This window comes from Vidua macroura, chromosome 2, assembly GCF_024509145.1.
Source record: "Vidua macroura isolate BioBank_ID:100142 chromosome 2, ASM2450914v1, whole genome shotgun sequence".
Taxonomy (NCBI): Eukaryota; Metazoa; Chordata; class Aves; order Passeriformes; family Viduidae; genus Vidua; species Vidua macroura.
In genome coordinates this window covers 8,917,472-8,935,114 of record NC_071572.1, presented here as the reverse complement: position 1 = coordinate 8,935,114, position 17,643 = coordinate 8,917,472, and the positions used below count along the sequence as shown (strand labels likewise).

Below are 17,643 nucleotides of genomic sequence, written 5' to 3'. Positions count from 1 at the left end.
AGCTGAAACCAGCACAGTCTGTGATATTTTATTTCAAATCTGCTGAGCACTTCTGAGTATCAGGAATGGAATGGACTCCTTGTTCTATTTGCTGTTTGCTGCTGTTGGTTGTCAGAGCTGTGGGCAGCAGTGAAATGAAGGCATGGCCTTTGAGTGTGTGGCTGCGTAAGCGGCTTAATTCATCTAAGCTTCCCCCTCTGCCTGAAAACAGGAGTTCTTCCTTTTCCACTCCATCCTTGCTGGGTTTTGCATTTTGACTGCTTCCCTCGTGTTCTGCAGTCAGCTGCAGCAGGGACCTGATCTGTTTTATTTTAAAATAAGTGAGAAGATGAACAAACTTGTCTTTTATGGAAAGGCCACTTAGGATGAACTGTAAAGAAGTGCCCAACTGCAAGCTCATCAGATCTGCAGTTCTCAAAAATGGAAGAGGTATCAAAGCACTTTCACTGTGGCTGTTTGTTAGGAACTCTTGCCAAAAGATTTCATCAAAGTTTTCATCTCAATGTAAGAAAGAAGTTTTTTACAGTGAGATCAATCATTCACTGGAACAACCTCCCCAAGAACATGGAGGAGTCCCCATAACTAGAGGGGATGTTTTTGCAGTTGGACAGGGTGCTAGATAACCTCATCAGGTCTGCCTTCCACACAAAAGGTTGGATCAGACAATCTTTTGACATTCTTTGGCTGCTCTATGGTTCTATGAAACTGTTTGTATGGGTGGAGCAATCTACACCAGAAATACACAGGGTGGAGATGCACCTGCTGATGGACAGCACATCTAGGATCTCCCCAGTGACTGCTGCAGTGTATTACGTATGTGAATGAGTTACCAGACCTAGAAAGTATCAGTTGTATATTTTTTGCATTAGAATACTCCTCCACATTTTCTGTATCCTGGAGTAGGTGTTCAGCTTTGTGGGGGAATAGGGGAACGCCCTTTTAAGTCTTCCAAGAACAAAATGTTATCCATGTTAGATTCTGTAGAGGATCTGTCAGTTACGAATGAAGTTTTCAAGAGCTAACTTTATTTTATTCTATGTATGCTTTTGACACAACTAAGATAAATTACATCTTCAAACACAGTTAATTGCACACAAAATTTGACACATCAATTTGGCATGTTGAGTTTTAGGAACTTCAATATGAACATCCTCTGAATTGTTTTCGTTACATACATTTTTGTGCTTCCTACTCAGGCAGAATGGGTTTTACTGACTCCCTTTATGAGGAGTAGATGAGCAACAGTAGAATTATTTTAGTTTTGGAAGCTGCTCTAGTGTTTTTACAGTGCTGGAAAGTGCAAAAAATTGTTTATAAGTATGACCTGATATTGGTAGGTATGGATTTATGCTGTGTGATTGATCAGCTGTGACTTAGAGCCTCACTGTGATCCTTATTTCCTCACAAATGACAGCTTGAATCAGATGTTAGTTCACCTTCCAGTGTTTTCTCCAGTTATGATGCTGAGAATGCCTCCGTCCTCTAGGTCAGTGTTCTTCCTCTAGGAAAACTGCCATGAATTTAAGGTCTTCTACTGCTTGGCAGTAGTTGATTGGAAGGGACCGTGAGTAAAACTGTTGGACTAGAGGTCACAAGGGATGCCAAACTAGCTCCCTGGGAGGTTGCCTTTGGTGGCAGATAGAGTCTGGAAAGTTCACACTTCCTTTCTGTGGCTGTCCTGGGGAGCAGAGAGCAGAGGGAGGTCAGTGGGAGAGGGACAAAGCTGAAGTGCAGAGCACAGAACTGCATCAGCCACGTCAGGGGGCTGATCCCCAGAGAAGGGTGGGTGGCAGTGGCAGCAAAGGAGAAATTATTTTACTTCTCTTCAAGGCTGAAGTCAAAACATGTTTTGCTATACCCTAAATGTGTAAATGAGCTTTGTGGGTAGGTTTGTTCAAATCCTACTCAGAAAAAAAAAAAAATTAGGTGCAATGCAGTAAAATAATGTGTGCATCTTCATGTGTTTGGAAATTCAGGTAAAGTTATGTGAGAAATAATGGACGTGGGTGTTGAGAGAGGGGAATAAGAGTATTTAGTATTTAAAATTTACCTTTTTATTCCCCTGATTTGTAGGGCTCTTTACCCTTCTGTTTTACTGCAGCTGCTCTGTGGATTCTGATAGTGTACAACTTTCTGTATGCTCTCTTTATGCAATTCCCCAGTGTGATAGAAAACTTAATAAAATCTCTAAAGGATTTGTGCCTCATTATCTTTTGCCTAGTTACCATATAATTCAATAAGATGAAATATGTGTTTATGACTCTTTCATAACTTCTCTGCAATTTGATTTTTGGTTGACTGGAAAATCCCATTAAAACATGCTCTGAAGTGTTGTCATATATGCATTGCTTCAGGGGAGGACAGGCAGGGTGGAAATTTATATTAAAGCATGCTGACGGTGTGTAAAGACTTGGAAGAGAAGGCTTTGTTTGCACATTTCACAAGCTTAGTTTAGCACTTCACAAAGGAATTACTTTTTATTGGTTTGGGGTTAATTTTTTCTAAATTAAATGGGGTGTTAGACATTGGCCTACCAAACAAGTGCTAAATATAGTTTCTGTATGGGGCAGAATGTTGCCTCGTCACAGAAAAACAAAGTAAACTTCATTAAGTAGTAATCTTATGTTTGCTGTAAAATTATTACACACAAAGATACCAATGTGAAATTACCCAGGTTCCTTTTTACTGCAAAAATTGACATTCTGAGATCTAGAATCTTTCTGGGGTTTCTTAACAGCTACTTGAAAAATACTGGTAGTTTAGAGGTAGTCTGATTTTTAAAAGTAGCTGTTGCTGCTTGCCTTTCACAATATTGTAATAATTACAAAAAAAACTTCAGTGAGTTGTGGAAAACCTTTTTCAAATGTATGGAATTGTCAGGTATCTCTTTTTCTGTGGAAAGGGCAGACTTGAATATTGGATACAGATTAATAGAGTTGGAGGCTGTATCTTGTACAGCCAGTTTGTGTTATTGGAAAATCTGTAAAGGTATTATTTGTGACACTTGGGTCATGGTTTTGCTTTATAAGCTGTGTTGGGGAAGAAAGTACCTGTAGGAGTTTCAGAGCAGGATAAATGGTACATCCTTAGCTTTGATCTTGTGACCTTTTCTGAGCAGACAAACACTGTATCTGTAATGAAATGACATTTTTGTGAATGGACTGTGCCCAGAGACTGTTCCTTGGCCCTTCTCTCTCATGTCTAGAAAGGTATAATCTAACATAAAGGTAGTACTCTTTAGGTTTTTTTTTCCTTCCCTACCTAACCCATATATGCTTTTAAAAGGCAGAAAGCACTGTTGTACTCTGCTGTCTACTTAGTATGAATGCCTTGATGTATTGATTTGGGAGACCAGAGGCAATGAAAAAGAGAGATTGTAGGTAGTGAGTAGGACCTTTAAAGAGACCACATGCCATCTACCAACTTGATTTCTGGTTGTGTCATGGTGTTATGTGCTGATATTTACTCCTCTGGTCCTAATCCAGTTTTAAACCACTTTGGAGAGGAACTGGATGTGGTTACCCATTTCATACTGAGCACTGGGCTCCTCTCCTTTCACAGCCAGGTAGTTACCAATAACAGCTACATCGGAGAATTGCGTAATCACCAAATCTCACCCTCACTTATTGATTTCTTGTTTAGTTTAATAGTTTTAATCTATTTCTACTTTTGTCCTGAGCAGCATCCTATGGTAGCAAGTTCCATGAATTATGCATTGTGTGAAATTTCAGGTCCTTTGGCTGATTTACATCCATGTCAGCTGTCAGTTGGTACCCTCCAGTTTCTCACATTGTGAGAAGTAATGGTTGGCTGCAATGTGTTGCATGTGTTACAGTTAGATCAGCTGAATGTCTGCCTTCTCTGAACTGAGTGGTTTGTTATACAGCGATGATTTAAACAAGAAGGATATTTTCCTTCTTTCCAAATAAATAGCAACATGTAATTTTTCATCCATATACAATGCAGTTTTCAGCTGAAGTTGAGAGCTGCTGACTATTTCTCAGTTTGTTGTCTGTAAAACATCAGGAGATGGTCTGAACTACAAAATCAAAGCTGGCTTGTTTGTAAACTAGAGAACAGATGCAAATGTTTCGTTTGTATGAAAACAGGGACAGAATAGAGGAGGAAAATAAAATAAGTGCACGTTCAAAGCTCCTAATTTAGGGAAGCTGTGAGTGAAAACATTCTGCAGTATTCTGATACAGTTCATGTGAGATTTTTTCTTAAAAAGTGCTAGCAGGTCCATTGATTATTTTATATTACTATAAATTTAAAAAATACATTATAGATATTCAATAAGCAGCTGTCACTATACTAGTATAACACAAGATTTTATCAATGCATTATGTAACACTTCAACCACCTGTAAATGTGTGCCAAAGGGATCATGTACATTCTCTGGCTTATTATGTATTGACTTTATGTGTTACTTTTTTATTTTAGAATCTGGTAACATTTTGGAGAGGAAGTTGCAGAAAGTATCAGTAATGCTGATCATAAACTGGCTGTTAATTTTGTAATCTGCAATTGTGAGTTTCCACTCCTTAGGGGGTGTGGGAAGAATGTGCTTTTGCGGGGGGAGGTTAGGGCTGGCTAGGTTCTCTCATAGTTCCTGGATTAGCTGTCTCTGTGTGTCTCTTTTTCTGGCATTTCTGAGAAACTACTCCAGTATTTCAGAGTTGTAGCCTTAGACTGGGCCCTGTGGTGTCCTGTGTATTAGGAGGATATAATTTCCGCTTCAAGAACATAATTTTTGAAGACAGAAGACAAGCACATAGACTGCTTCAGAAATCTCTTTGACTGTGGTGAGATTTTTTTTTGAAAGGTTTTATTGTTTCATTTGTTTGTTTTTTAGTTTGATGGAGAGCCTCACATTACCTTTGTCAACTTATTCATCAGAGTAATTTTGTAGCCTCACAGAAAGCTTTTTCCAAACATTTACTATCACCCCATAATAACCTTTGACTCTTTCCTGAGACATCATTTTTACAGAGGTTCCTTCCTCCACTACTTACTGCTGTGAGTGTGGTCATACAGTGCACATTGGGTGTATCTGCAGTAGCATTTTTGTTCAGATTAGGATTCTTCCAATTGTTACTACCACTTACTATGCTTTGGTTTGCACTGCAGAAACATTTCAAAACACTCAGACTGAGATATTTTTGAATGAAGGTAAACCAGAAGATAAACTCTAAGAGCTGCAGTCCCACTGCCAGACAGTGCTCAGCTCATGGAAGCAAATTAGAGCCACCCCAAAGTAGAATTCTTGACCTGTGTTGTGTAAGCGTTGGGTCCTCAGCACCAGCTGTTTAGCTCTGCAGGTGCACTCCTAGTGCTCTGCATTCCTAACTAATGTGAGTGTAGTCAGGATAGAGATCATTATTATGCACTTAGAGGTTATTATTCATGGCCACTGTAATTGCTTCAGATAGAGTCCAGCTATTCAAGCCTAAGTTAGAATAGATGATATCCAAGTGGCTGACAAGTTCGATTTGTCAGCTGGCACTCAAACACTAATTAGGGCAGGGAGCACTAGATCTAGAGTCAAGCTGTGTTCCTGTCTCTGTTACCTTTTCACCTTTCCCACTATTAATCTGACTTCCCCTCCATTCCCTAACGTGCTTACCCTTGTTATCCAGCTGCTACCCCAAATCACAATATTCTAAGACCTCACATGTGCTGGTAGTGCTCTTTCCCTGTTCTTATCTCTTTAACCTACTTGAGTTGCCCCCTTGCAAAGGGCTGTGGGGCTGTGCCTGGTCCTGGACACGGTGTTTGCTTCCTGACTGCTGACTTCCTGCTGGCAAAATAGATAATGGTTTCCAGCTGCCAAAGGCACCGTGACTGCTGAGATAACTGCTGCAACTGGAAATCCCATCTTCATTCACTGAGAGCATTAATGGGTTTTCTCTGTGCTTCTTGGTCATTGATTTTCATGGAAAATGTGTGGGAGCACGGAAAAAATCTCAGTGTCAGATTCAGTTAAAAGGTACTGGCAGAGGAACAGAGTGTGGAATAGATAATTGACATAGCATCAGTTTTGTGTCCAAACAAAATCAGGATAAAAACACATCCTACTGTGAATGCTTTGTTTAATTGGTCATCATTCTCACTTGAAAAAGGAGAGTAATTGGTTATTGTTATATCAGCATTTCAATGGATTATCAAGTTAAATGCTCTAAATTTGAATTCCTAAGGCATAGGAGATTGTATAACCTAAAGCAATGTCTCCTGACAGTAGCTTGCAGAAGAGTGAGGTATCTGAAATTCTACAAGCTGCTCAGAAAGGTATGGTCTCTTGAGGATTTGTGGAATTCTGATTTCCACACAGATGATTATGTAAGTGTTCAGTTATGCCTCCCAGGAACTGCCTCATGTGGTCCCCAGGAGTTTTAAAACAATGCAATCCACCAAAATTCTCCCTCTCTGTAAAGAATTTTGTTACTTCTCCTGCCAAATGTCCTGCTTGCCAAGATGTATCAGGAGAATGTTCTTGTTTGGTTTTTAAAGGGAGGGGAAGGAAGAGATAGCTTACCTTATAGCAATTCCCCCTTTGAACCTCTGGAACTATCCAGAAAATAACCAGCCAGAATATTGCCACAGCTTAAACAGAACAAAAAACACTGAGTGAAGAAGGGGCAGAAGCTCAGACTCAGTCTCTCCAGCTGCAGTTCTGTCCAGCTGCAGTGCTGAGGAGCTTCCTTCTCTCTGCTCACAGGGTGGTGTTGTGCCCTGTGCGTGCTCATTCTGTGAGTAATGATGTTTCACTGGGTTTAGGGTGCAGTGGCAGTCTGCTAAGTACAGGTTCCTCTTAGTGATCTGGTCTGTGGTTCTGGGTGCTTAAATTAATGATGATGTTTTATAATGCTGTGATCAAATAGCATATACAAAGCAGAAGGTTTTTCAGATCTCTGTTTTACTCTTGTCCCATGTAGTGTGAGGTGGGATAAATCTTTTGCATCCTCATCTGACAGAGTACTTTCCAAAGTGTTCCCTCCCTCTCTATTCCCACTAAATTCCCTGGAAAACCTTGCATTTGCAAGCAAACTGATCTCAATAATGCAGGATTCTCCCATATCCTATGGAATTCCTGTTGAGAGAAAAATTAATCTATTTTTCCAGCATTTGAATCAATGTAAATTCTTTGGTACACTTTTCCTGGGGAGAAAGCTCTTTGGAAGTATATAACTGTAAATGAAATTGTACTCTTTCCAAGCATGTAAAAGACATGGTGCCAGTGGGATTTTTAGGTAGGCACATGATACATTCTGTATAAATGACTGTCAGATAATTAAATAGCTACACAGGAAGTCAGATTGATAATGTTTTACTATTTCTTCTAAACAGACCTCCCCAGGTGTGTTCCAGGTGTTGCATTGCAGCTGGTTTGGGACTGAGGAGCTAGAACAGGACTGTTTATTTTTAGACTGAATGTCTACTGATGTTTTAGTTAAGTGTCCCTGGAATGGACCTGGTTTCATTAAAAGCACCAGAAGAACCTAAATATTGATAGCTTTAAGAAACTATGTAGCTCTTGGGCTTCATGAATTGTACAGATTACAAAACTAAAGTTAACATCTGTACCACTTGTCAGAGTTCTGTTGCGGAATGGAAAAAAGCCACTTGCCCCTTCCATACCTGGATACTGTCATGCACATCCCTCCCCAACTGGGAGAGGAGCAGGGGGCCTTGCAGTATTTTAAGTCCTTTTTAATACAGCAGGTAAGAAATTAGGTGAGGGAAAATATTGCAGCTGCTTTACATTAGCCTTACTTTCCCTTCCCCTTCTCCTCCCTTCCCTTAAGGACTTGCTTTGTTCTCTATGTTCTGTATCCTTGGAACACAGGACAGTGAGGGAGAACAGTGCAGGCAGACTGTGTGCCCTCAGTCAGATCCTCTGTCCTTTAATGGTATGTGCTGCACACAAGTTGCCATTAAGCTGGAAGTCAGGAAATGTACTCAGAAGAGGTGTGTTCCTGCCAGCCAAACATGGTTATCCTAATAAATGCAACAAAATCCTGCAGAAACACTGTCTTAAGACAGCAGCTTTTAATGCTGAAATTAGTTACCTTCCCAATTTGAGAGATTGTCGCTGCTAGAATATGATTGCCACCTTTGGAATTATGTATACAAATATTCTATGCTTTATGCTTATAAATAGTGTATGCAAGATTTGGGTACTTGCAGAATTGAGAAGAAGAATATTTAGGTTAGTTGTGGAAAGAAATGTATAGCTTGGTTTGTTATTTCAGTATTAATTCTTCTTTTGTGCAGGATGTTTCTCTTGGTTAGAGGCTGCAGCGTGTTGGTGATGAGCAGGGTACTGCTGGCAAATAGCAGGGGTGGTGTTGGTGTGTCTCTTGGAGTATCTCACAGGCTTTAGAATTCAGTGTTTCCCACTGGGTCATTATAATTCCTACTAGAAGTGTGTGGTCCATTGTTTTTTGTTTTGTTTTTTAAGCATTCTACAAGCAGGCAGTCAGGAAAGGTCACATGTTGGTTGGATCAGCTGCCATTAACTCAGAATTGGACATTCAGCATGGGTATAGAGCTGTACAGCTGTCCACTGTGTTGTCACATATCTAAGGTGATATATAACCTCATAGAAGATGGATAGAAGAGGGATTCATGAAACAACAAATTTTGGTGTTTCAGTAAGGTTTGTGAAGACTTAAAAGCAGGAAACTAAGTAAAGAGTTGGACAGAGGAATAAATGAGTCAGTAAGTCAGGATGCTTCTGTGGTGTGACCAGCCCTCTTCTGCTTTATTAGCTGGCTTCTGATGGTAAAAAAGGTTTTTGTACTTGTCTTTGTTCAATCCCTTCTTCCAAGTCACCTTTGAACTATTTCGTCAGTTTGAACCAAGAGTGTCACAGTAGAGGACTAAAGTGTAATTAAGCTCCTTTCCTTTAGGGGAAGGGACTGTTAATAGAGGGTAAAGTTGTGATTTGTGGGAGCTTGGAAATGAAGAAGTCTGAGAGTAAAGTCAGGAGAGCACAAAAAAAGCCACGTTTGTCGGAGAATGGGCAGAATTAGTTCCAGGGAGCTCTGAATACTTGTAACTGCTGTAAAAATCTAATGTGGATTGATGAAGGGAAGTTTCTGCACTACAGCCATTGACTGAAAAGCTATATTTGATATTTCCTGGAGAAGGACATACAATTTCCTTCTGTAATGAAGGAGGTAAGTGTAAGTAATGTAAGTAATGAAGGAGGTAAAGTGAAACATAATTTGTGTTCTGCAGTCACTTCAGCAACTATTTTGTCACTAGCCCCTAATAAAATTGCCTCTGAACAAATTAAAAAGGTATTTTACCTTCTCTGTTTTCTTTTTTCTTTTCCCTTTGTTTTCCTCAGTTTCCCAACCTGTGAGTCAGTGTTCTGGTGTTCATTCCCAGAGAATATGATATGCCAAGTACCAAGTGCTAAGTGCCAAGGCAGAGGCAGTGACTTGCACTGCTCCTGGTGGAAAACATCCCGTAGCAGGGGGGGAGGCACAAAGTCCCCTTTTTCCCAACACATTTCCAAGTAGGCAGAGCCAACAGAGAGGTTGTGACTCATGGATGTGGGTGCTTGTGTTCTGTCTTGGGTTATTTTTTTTTTGATTTTGAATGTTGTATCACTCCACACTCTAGTTCTGTTAAAAGGGTGAAACATTAAAGACTAACTGAAAGTTATTACAAAAAAATGACCCCATTCAAGAGGGGAAGCATAGGAAAAGTATATTTAATTCACTGCATTGCTGCCACTTCACAGAACAAGGGAGCACTCATGGCTGCTGCCTCTTCTATTGATGTGTGTGTGTTTATTTGGGGGGCTGTTGCTAAACCAGCTATCTGAAACTGGTGGGTAATAAATGGTGAAAGAAAATAATAACGTAACGGGTGAAGAAAATAGACCACTAGCCAAATCTTTCATGACCTGTTTCTTTTAATAAGTTTAGCGGTTTCTTCATCACAGGTATTTGGGTTGTCACAATGTGACTAATCATTAAATTACACTAATTTTATTTTTATTCAAGAAGCAAAGGGCAATGATCACTTGTTTTGGCATAGAGTAGTCTGCTAAGATAAATTCTGGCTATTAAAAGAGGTTTTATATACATTCTGAAAAAAAAAATTTATCCCTCTGCTTCTGTCAACCTACAATACTTAGTAGCAACAAGCTGAAAACTATGGTGGTGAGATTTCAGAGTGCCTTAATGTCTGCTCTTTATTCACATTTATTCACCTTTACAGAGGTTTGATGAACTTGCTTTAAAATCAGTTTGCTCCTTCATCCCTCGTCTTGCAGTGCCACTCCTACAGTTTAGTTAGCAGGCTGGGATGTCTTCATGGAGCACCATTCCCCTCAGCATGCAAGTACTGCAGTCTGCTCTTGCATGACAAGTTATGGTGTTGGGCAGGCCAGGCTGGGAACATTAACTTTCCCTCTTTGTTTATTACAACAGCCATAGCCAACCTTTTTTACAGAAAGGTTTGCTTATGAGGGTTTGGATTTATGGAAAGTGAGGACATCTGGGTGCTGTGATATGTTGATGTGTAACCTGGCCTCTGAAGAATGGTGCTAACCCTTAGGAGTAGGTAATTTATTAATTAAAAAAACTCTTTAACCTTGTAGTGTTCTACTTACTTGGTTAGGCAGTTGCACCTTTCTCTTACTTTGCTGAAAGCTTTTCTTTCCCTGACTTTTCCCATACCAAAAAAGACTCCAAGGAGCTGCACTACTCTTGCTTCCTCCAGATGCAGTTCTTATTGGCTCTCTGCCTGGTGGGTGCAATGAGCTTCAGGCACTTTCTCAACTGAGAGCATCTCCTTTCTGTTCTCTTTCCAATTTACAAAGAACATGCAAGTTCTTGTAGGGCAGGTTGGGATCCTCTCATGTAGTGCAAGTTCCTTTGCCAAATCGCAGGTCTTATTCTGCCCTTGAACTTTATGCAGGCATCGTGTTTTAATCAGTACCTGACTCGAATGAATTTCCATATGTTCACTCTGATTTCAAAAACCTGATCTATAATGAGTTGACTTGATGATCTCTGCAGAGTGAATTTAAATTTTAGTTAAGATATAAGTAATTACAGTGGAGAATGTAATGCCTTTAAAGTTCAATTAGGCAAAACAAGTTGCATTTTGTTTGAAATGATACACACCCTCTTATTTCATATTAACATTTTTGATATTCTGAATTTGAAAAGCCTTGAAAACTGTTAAGGCATTCACCAATTCAAAGGTTATCTTTTTCTTGGATAGTGTTCCTATACTACTGAAATCAGCCTGCATACAGTACTGGTACAACTCAAAAGAGGGGTTGATTTTGATCATGGAGTTTCGAATACTGATGTATTCTTACCAGTATTTGGGAATGAAGAGAAACTTGTCCGAGTTGATTGTAATTTGCAAACTCATCAGGATATTTACTCTTTGTTTACAGACTTGATATTTGCAAGTTCCCTGCCTTGACAGCAATCACCATGGATAGTGGTAAGTTTAACCTAAGATGAGTGTACATTCTCTGTTATTTTCTGTTAAGGAGACAGTAACACACCCCAAAACTGCCTTCTGCTCATAAACTCAGTCTCTTTGCACAAAAGATGCCCTCTGGCATTGAACTGGCTTTGGTATTGCAGATGATGCAGAACTTTGCCCACACTGAGCTGGAGTCATGCAACTGTTCTGACAGAGATATTATTTGCAGACCATAAAAATCATCACAAACTTACTGTTGCCCTTTAAAAGCTGGCTGCAGAATGAAGACCACAGAGCTGAATTTCCAGCACTGAGTACTTTAGTTTTAACTGGTTTTAAGCTTGTCTCTGTAACTCCCGATTCTCAGAGCAGGAGTCACTTTTTAAACTTTGTAGGTAAAAGCACAAATTAAACCAAATGGATTTATTAAGATGACCTACAGAAAGATTTAATAGCAGCAGCAGCTTCAAATTTAGAGCTAAAATGTTTAGTTTTACTATTTAGTGGTGATTTTAGTCTGCTTAGATGTTGGTGAGGAGTCAGAAAAGAAAGCTCAATACTAGTCTCAATAGAGCTGGTTTTGGTGTCCAGGCTGCCCCGGGCTTTGCTTCGGCAGCACTTCAGTGTCTCAGAATACTTTTCCCACACTGCTGCTCCCTGTTCCCTCTGTCACTACAGACCTAAAGCCTTTTTCTTTTTCATGTGACAGCTTCAGCTGGCAGGCTGCAAAATATTTATCCTCTTGTGTCTGTGCCTGGCTCCAGTTTTGATTGAATTTCACCTTGGTAGAGTATCCATTCACTACTAGGATAGCAGGCAGGCTTTCCAGAGGATGTGTAATAAATTGATCTGTGTTTTTCTCTTCAATAATAATAAGTGAAACTAAGTCTTTGGAAGCTTTCTGATACATAAAAACTTGGTAAAAGCCAATTATTACAGTTACATCCAGAGCACCAGCATGTCTGAAGAAGTGATGTATTCAAATTAATTAAATATGGTAGTTGTATAACTTCATCTATATCCTACAAAAATTGGGGAAGTAGAAGAGACTTTGGATGACTTGTGTCTTATATAATGCCAAAATAATGATTTTGACTTTTCTTTTATCTTTTACCTGCTAGTTAATCTCCTTAACAAAGTGAAAAAGTGACTTATCTTGCTTCATTCCATTATTCTTACACATGCAAGTCTTCCCTGATTATGTTGTGCTCCACAGTAATATCTGCAGTGAATTCAGCCATGCTGTGACTTAGCTAGGTGGGCATCCAGCCCAAGTGGGCTTTTTGCACACTCTTATCCTACTATAGCTGAGTATCTACATGATTATGTTCCTGGAATACTAAGAAGTCAGAATGGGTTCTGCAACATGGTTCCATTATGTTTCTTTTTAAAGATTCATCAGGCAATGCCTGATTCTCATTAAATCCCTGTATTTCAATTGCAGGTTTTTATTTCCTTGATACATTTGTATTGACTTCTCAATAGGATTTGAAGTCACTAGGATTATGCAAAGCATTAAAAATTTCACATCCAAACAAACAAGTTAATATACTTCATTTTTATTTCCAGCCTTGCAGGGTCAAAAGGTATTCCTGGTCTAGACTAGCCAGAGATTATTTGTCAGATACATTCATAATTAAGATGGGATGCAGTTTATTTTCCTCAGCAGGCTTTTTTTGTCTCTGTAGCATGTGCATTTTGTATACTGTATTGTGAGAGAAGACAGACCTTCTGAATATGAGTTGTTAAATAAAATGAGTTGTTTGGGGGTTTAGATATTCATATATTTTCCATTCTTGGACTGAATTAACATTTTGTTGTTCTTCAGTAATGCATTTCAGAAATGTATGGTTATTTCCTTTTGGAAAACTAAAGTATTACCTAAAAACTCATACCAATATATATCAAATGGAATATTTCTTAACATACCAGTTTTTAAACCTTTTTTATCTTTGGAAATTGGAAAGTGCACACAGAAATAAGTATTTGTATCTTGTTTCTGAGAGCCAGAATCTGTAAATCAGGGTATTTACAGCTACCTGCATTTGCCTGTGTTTCTTTTCCTTCTGATACAAAGCTGTCGTCATTTCCCTCATTGCTCTTTTTGTGGATGGATTCCAGCCATGAAATGAAATTCCCTAAGTTTTATCTGCTGGAGGAAGGGAAACTTAATTTATAGTGCATTATCTACTCTTCAGTGCCTCTACATATGGACACTCTCAAGAGAGTCTGGCCTGACACTTGTTCCCTTCAGGAACGCCCATGAGGAGTTGGGAGAAGTAGGAAAAGCACTTGCAGTCCATCCCCGGGCATGGCTGTGTGCTGCATTCCTGATATGGATGAATCGTTCAGCTCATCACCTTGAGGTGATCACTGAGACATGAGGCTGAAAGAAACCAAATTATTCAGGCCTAGAGAGAAGTGAGGGGAATTGTGTGGAAAAAAGCCATCTCTTTTTCTTCCCTTTTTGAAAAGATTTCTGAGTATTAGTTTCTGTGTTACGTAGTTAATGAACTTGCACTATAGGAGATGTCCATGTGCTCACCTGTGGTGCTGAAGAAAACCAAATTTGCAGTAGGTGCAGTTGCAGGGCTGGATGCACTGAGCCCCTAGCATCATCTTGAGCAGGGTAATTTGTGTGATGCATGCATGTATGTAATGTATTCAGCTGGAAGCTTAGGAGTCAGTGGTGTTTTGGAATTCAATCTTCATAGCTTATAATCCTTTGCAAAAGGAAGATCACTGTCTAATGATTTGTAACCAAGCTGTGACTGACTGACTCTGGCTGGATGCCAGGTGCCCCCAAAGCTGCTCTGTCACCCCCCTCCACCATGGTCTGCACCTTGGGCTCCAGGAGAATCTCAGCTCTGGCACCTGGAGCCCCTCTTCCCCTTCCTTCTTCACTGGCACAGAGTAATTTTCTAGCAGCTTCTCACAGAAGCCACCCCTGTAGCCTGGCCATGGATATCCATTACAGTAGTATACCACAGACATTAAACAAGTTGAGATTAGTTATGCCTAATTATGTTAATCAGTGCTGGCAAATACCACCACATGTTTCTAAAGCAAAAACACAGTTTCCTTGCTGCCCTCCTTTTATAACATTAAAAACCTGATGATTAAGGGGAAAAAAAACCCCTTCAGACTAACTGCAAATGAAGCAATGCACAAATGATTGTGTAGGCCAAGAAAGTGCTACAAATGCATTAGTGTGGCAGTGCATTGAATCATTATCCCCTCTTGCTGGCACTCGGAGCCCAAGAACAGTGCAGCACTGACTTGATGTTCCTGCTTCCTGACCTGAAATACCTGGAGAATTTCTGCATCATTCACTGCAGATGTACCTCCTGGGTAATTCAGGCTGATGGAATCCAAACTGTTCCCAGTTACTGCATATGCAAAAATCCTTGGATTTGATGGAAAGCTGGAACATCAGAAGAAAAGACATTGCTTCCAGCTTTCCTCCTTGGACAGCAAACTAAGGGGAGCCAATAAAGAATACCTGTGTGAGAACATTGGTTGCCTTTTAGGATTGCTTCATTTGATTCATCAAATAAGATGAGGTTTTCTGTATGGTTCAAAAAATAGAGAGAGGCTACTTCCCCTCACACCCTCAAAAGAGCTCCCATTTCATGGTTGAGAGTTCTGGAGTGAAGGGAGCAAGTCTGCTTCAAAGTTGCTTAAGAAAACTTACAGACCTAAACATTGATAAATGCAGCTGTCTGGTGTTTGTGACTCTGGGTAATAGTCATAAATATTTATATCAAAAACTTTAGAGCATTCTGGCTGTGATGCCCTCAGGCAGTTGCAAATATCATTTTGGATGTTGACAAGCAGGATTTGTTTGTTCTGTGTCAACTTGAGCTGAGCATGTGTCTGTCTCTTCCAAAGACTCTTCTTGGGCACCAGCTTCAGTCTTGTTTCACCACGCATGACTATGATGCTGAACTGAGGTCTGTGCATTCATGACATTTTAGCAATAACTACTGAAATTGTAGGTCCAGCTACTTACCACAGTGAGCAAAACTAGGAAAAGCCTTTTATCAAATCAAATAAAGGGGAAGACTTTGAAAAAACTTTTTCTCAAAGGCATGTTTTCTTGGAGCAATTCTAGCATGAGGTTTTGGGTGTCTGTTTTAGAAGTGACCTTTGTTGACTCTCCTCTTCTTATTCAGTGTTCTTAACAGAGGACAAAGCCAACTCTGTGTTAAAAAGATACCCAAGAGCCAACACCTTTCTGGAAGAAATAAAGCAAGGTGACATAGAACATGAATGCAAAGAAGAAATCTGTAGCTATGAAGAAGCAAGAGAGGCGTTTGAAAACGAGGAAAAAACGGTATGTTTTGCTGTGTATGTAAAGATGGGTGGGGTGTACTTACTAAACTTTTGGGTGCGCTGAGTGCTTGTGTGTTTTTCAATGTTGCATTAGATTTGGTTTTTGCACAAGGAAATTGTACTGGCGAGGCCAGTGATTTAGTGTCCAGAGTGGCACTGGGAGCCTTGCAGGTTTCTTCTGAAATTTACACAGGTGACACATTCCACTAGTCAATGGCTGAGCTCTACATCAAAAAATAACAGTGTATTAAGGCATACTGGACATTTTAAGTTCTTGGCATCTTTTTGGTGGTGTTGATGTGTATCTCACACATAGCTAGGGAGATGGGTAAGGCTGGCATGAGAATTTTCTGGTTCATTAAAATGAAGTTGTAGGACATGTGGTGTCCCTTCAAAGCTGCTTCTTTCTGAAGCTGTGAAGTGCCTGCACACATGTGTTTTTACCTCTCAAACTTGACTTGGCATGACTATTCCTACCTAATGATAGTTCATTGTGCAATTAAAAATAATGTGTACAATGAGAAAATTTGTATAAACTTCTAACACCATATCACTTCTGCTTTTTGTTCCAGTCAATAGAGAAAACATAACCTAAACATGTTGTCTCTCAGCTTCTCTCTCCCATTTAGGAACATTTTATGATATGGTAATTAGCATTTCCCTTGCAGAGGTATTTGGGAAGTAGTAAAATAGAAATAATTACATTTCTTTTCTGCCACAAGTGTTGAAGGAGCTTTCAATAAGGTCCTGACCTTTTATCCATTTCCATTACAGTATCCTTTTTCCCTGGCTGCTGTATTCTGCTGTGGGGAGTTGCTAATGGGTCAGGCTCTGCTAATGTGCAGTGGTGCCTGACCAGCCTCATGTACTTGGGCTTTATTTAGTGCATTGTCCCCCAGCAGTATCCATCCACACAGCCACTTAGTGATACTTAACATCCGTGTCCCAGGGGAAGGGAATGGATGCAGGAGACTGGGAACATGATATAGTGTATGTAGAGAAATACAGGATCAAAGCTTTCATAGTATAGATAGACTGGAATTCAAATAGGGGCTGTAGCTTATTTATCTCATTATAACTTTTTGTCTAATCTGTGTATTTTTTATCTTGTCTGATTGCTTCTTTGTTTTTCTGCAGTCTTCTGGGCAGGTTTGCAACATGCAGATTTGCAATATTAAAAGAATATTGAGCAGTTCCCTCAAGTTATTTTTGGCACATGAGTTTTTAATTAGCATTGTATGTCAAGTGTGCATACATGCCATTCATTATTTTCAAGACAGGCTTGGGGATTTTGACAGATTCAGAATTATTATTTAAAACTATAAAGGTAGTTATAAAGATAAAACTATTACGTTAGGCTAGAGCCAACAGGGAAGAATTTGCAGGACTTTGTGGGTAAAATAGAATATGAAATTCTGTGTTGACAAATGTAAATGCATGTGGAGGAATTGAGGACATTCATTATAATATGTGATTGGCTCTGAACAGAATTTGGGAACAAGATCTGAATTTCAATCTATGAAGACTTCAATTTAATGCTGAGCAGTTAAACAAAGTCAAAACAAAGAACCCTGAGTTCTAAGAATGTGAAATAAAGGAAAAGGGATTAAATAAAGAGCTTACCCACATCTTGAATGTGTCCAACTCTCATCTCCCTATCTCTTTAAAAGTAAATTAGTAGGTGAGGAAGGACCAGAGAAGTGTGACAATTGATCAAAGATATGGAAAGACTTGTATAACAACAACAGATTATAAAATAATTGAATCAGGGAATATGTGATGATGTCTGTGAGATGAAGGCTGAGCTGAGGTCAGTCACTTGCCATCTTTCTGATAGCACAGCTG

The 17,643-nt window shown here is 39.5% G+C and overlaps 2 protein-coding genes across 2 annotated transcripts in view; both read left to right on the top strand.

Moving 5' to 3' along the window:
* XK (X-linked Kx blood group antigen, Kell and VPS13A binding protein) overlaps positions 1-17,643 on the top strand; it is a 280,007-nt gene that overhangs the window by 162,505 nt on the left and 99,859 nt on the right. The gene's annotated exons all lie outside the window — the stretch shown is intronic.
* PRRG1 (proline rich and Gla domain 1) overlaps positions 1-17,643 on the top strand; it is a 31,066-nt gene that overhangs the window by 4,911 nt on the left and 8,512 nt on the right. Inside the window, exons 2-3 of the mRNA XM_054001944.1 lie at positions 11,429-11,478; positions 15,639-15,799. Coding sequence (XP_053857919.1) covers positions 11,429-11,478; positions 15,639-15,799 — 211 coding nt within the window. The remainder of the gene's footprint in view (positions 1-11,428; positions 11,479-15,638; positions 15,800-17,643) is intronic.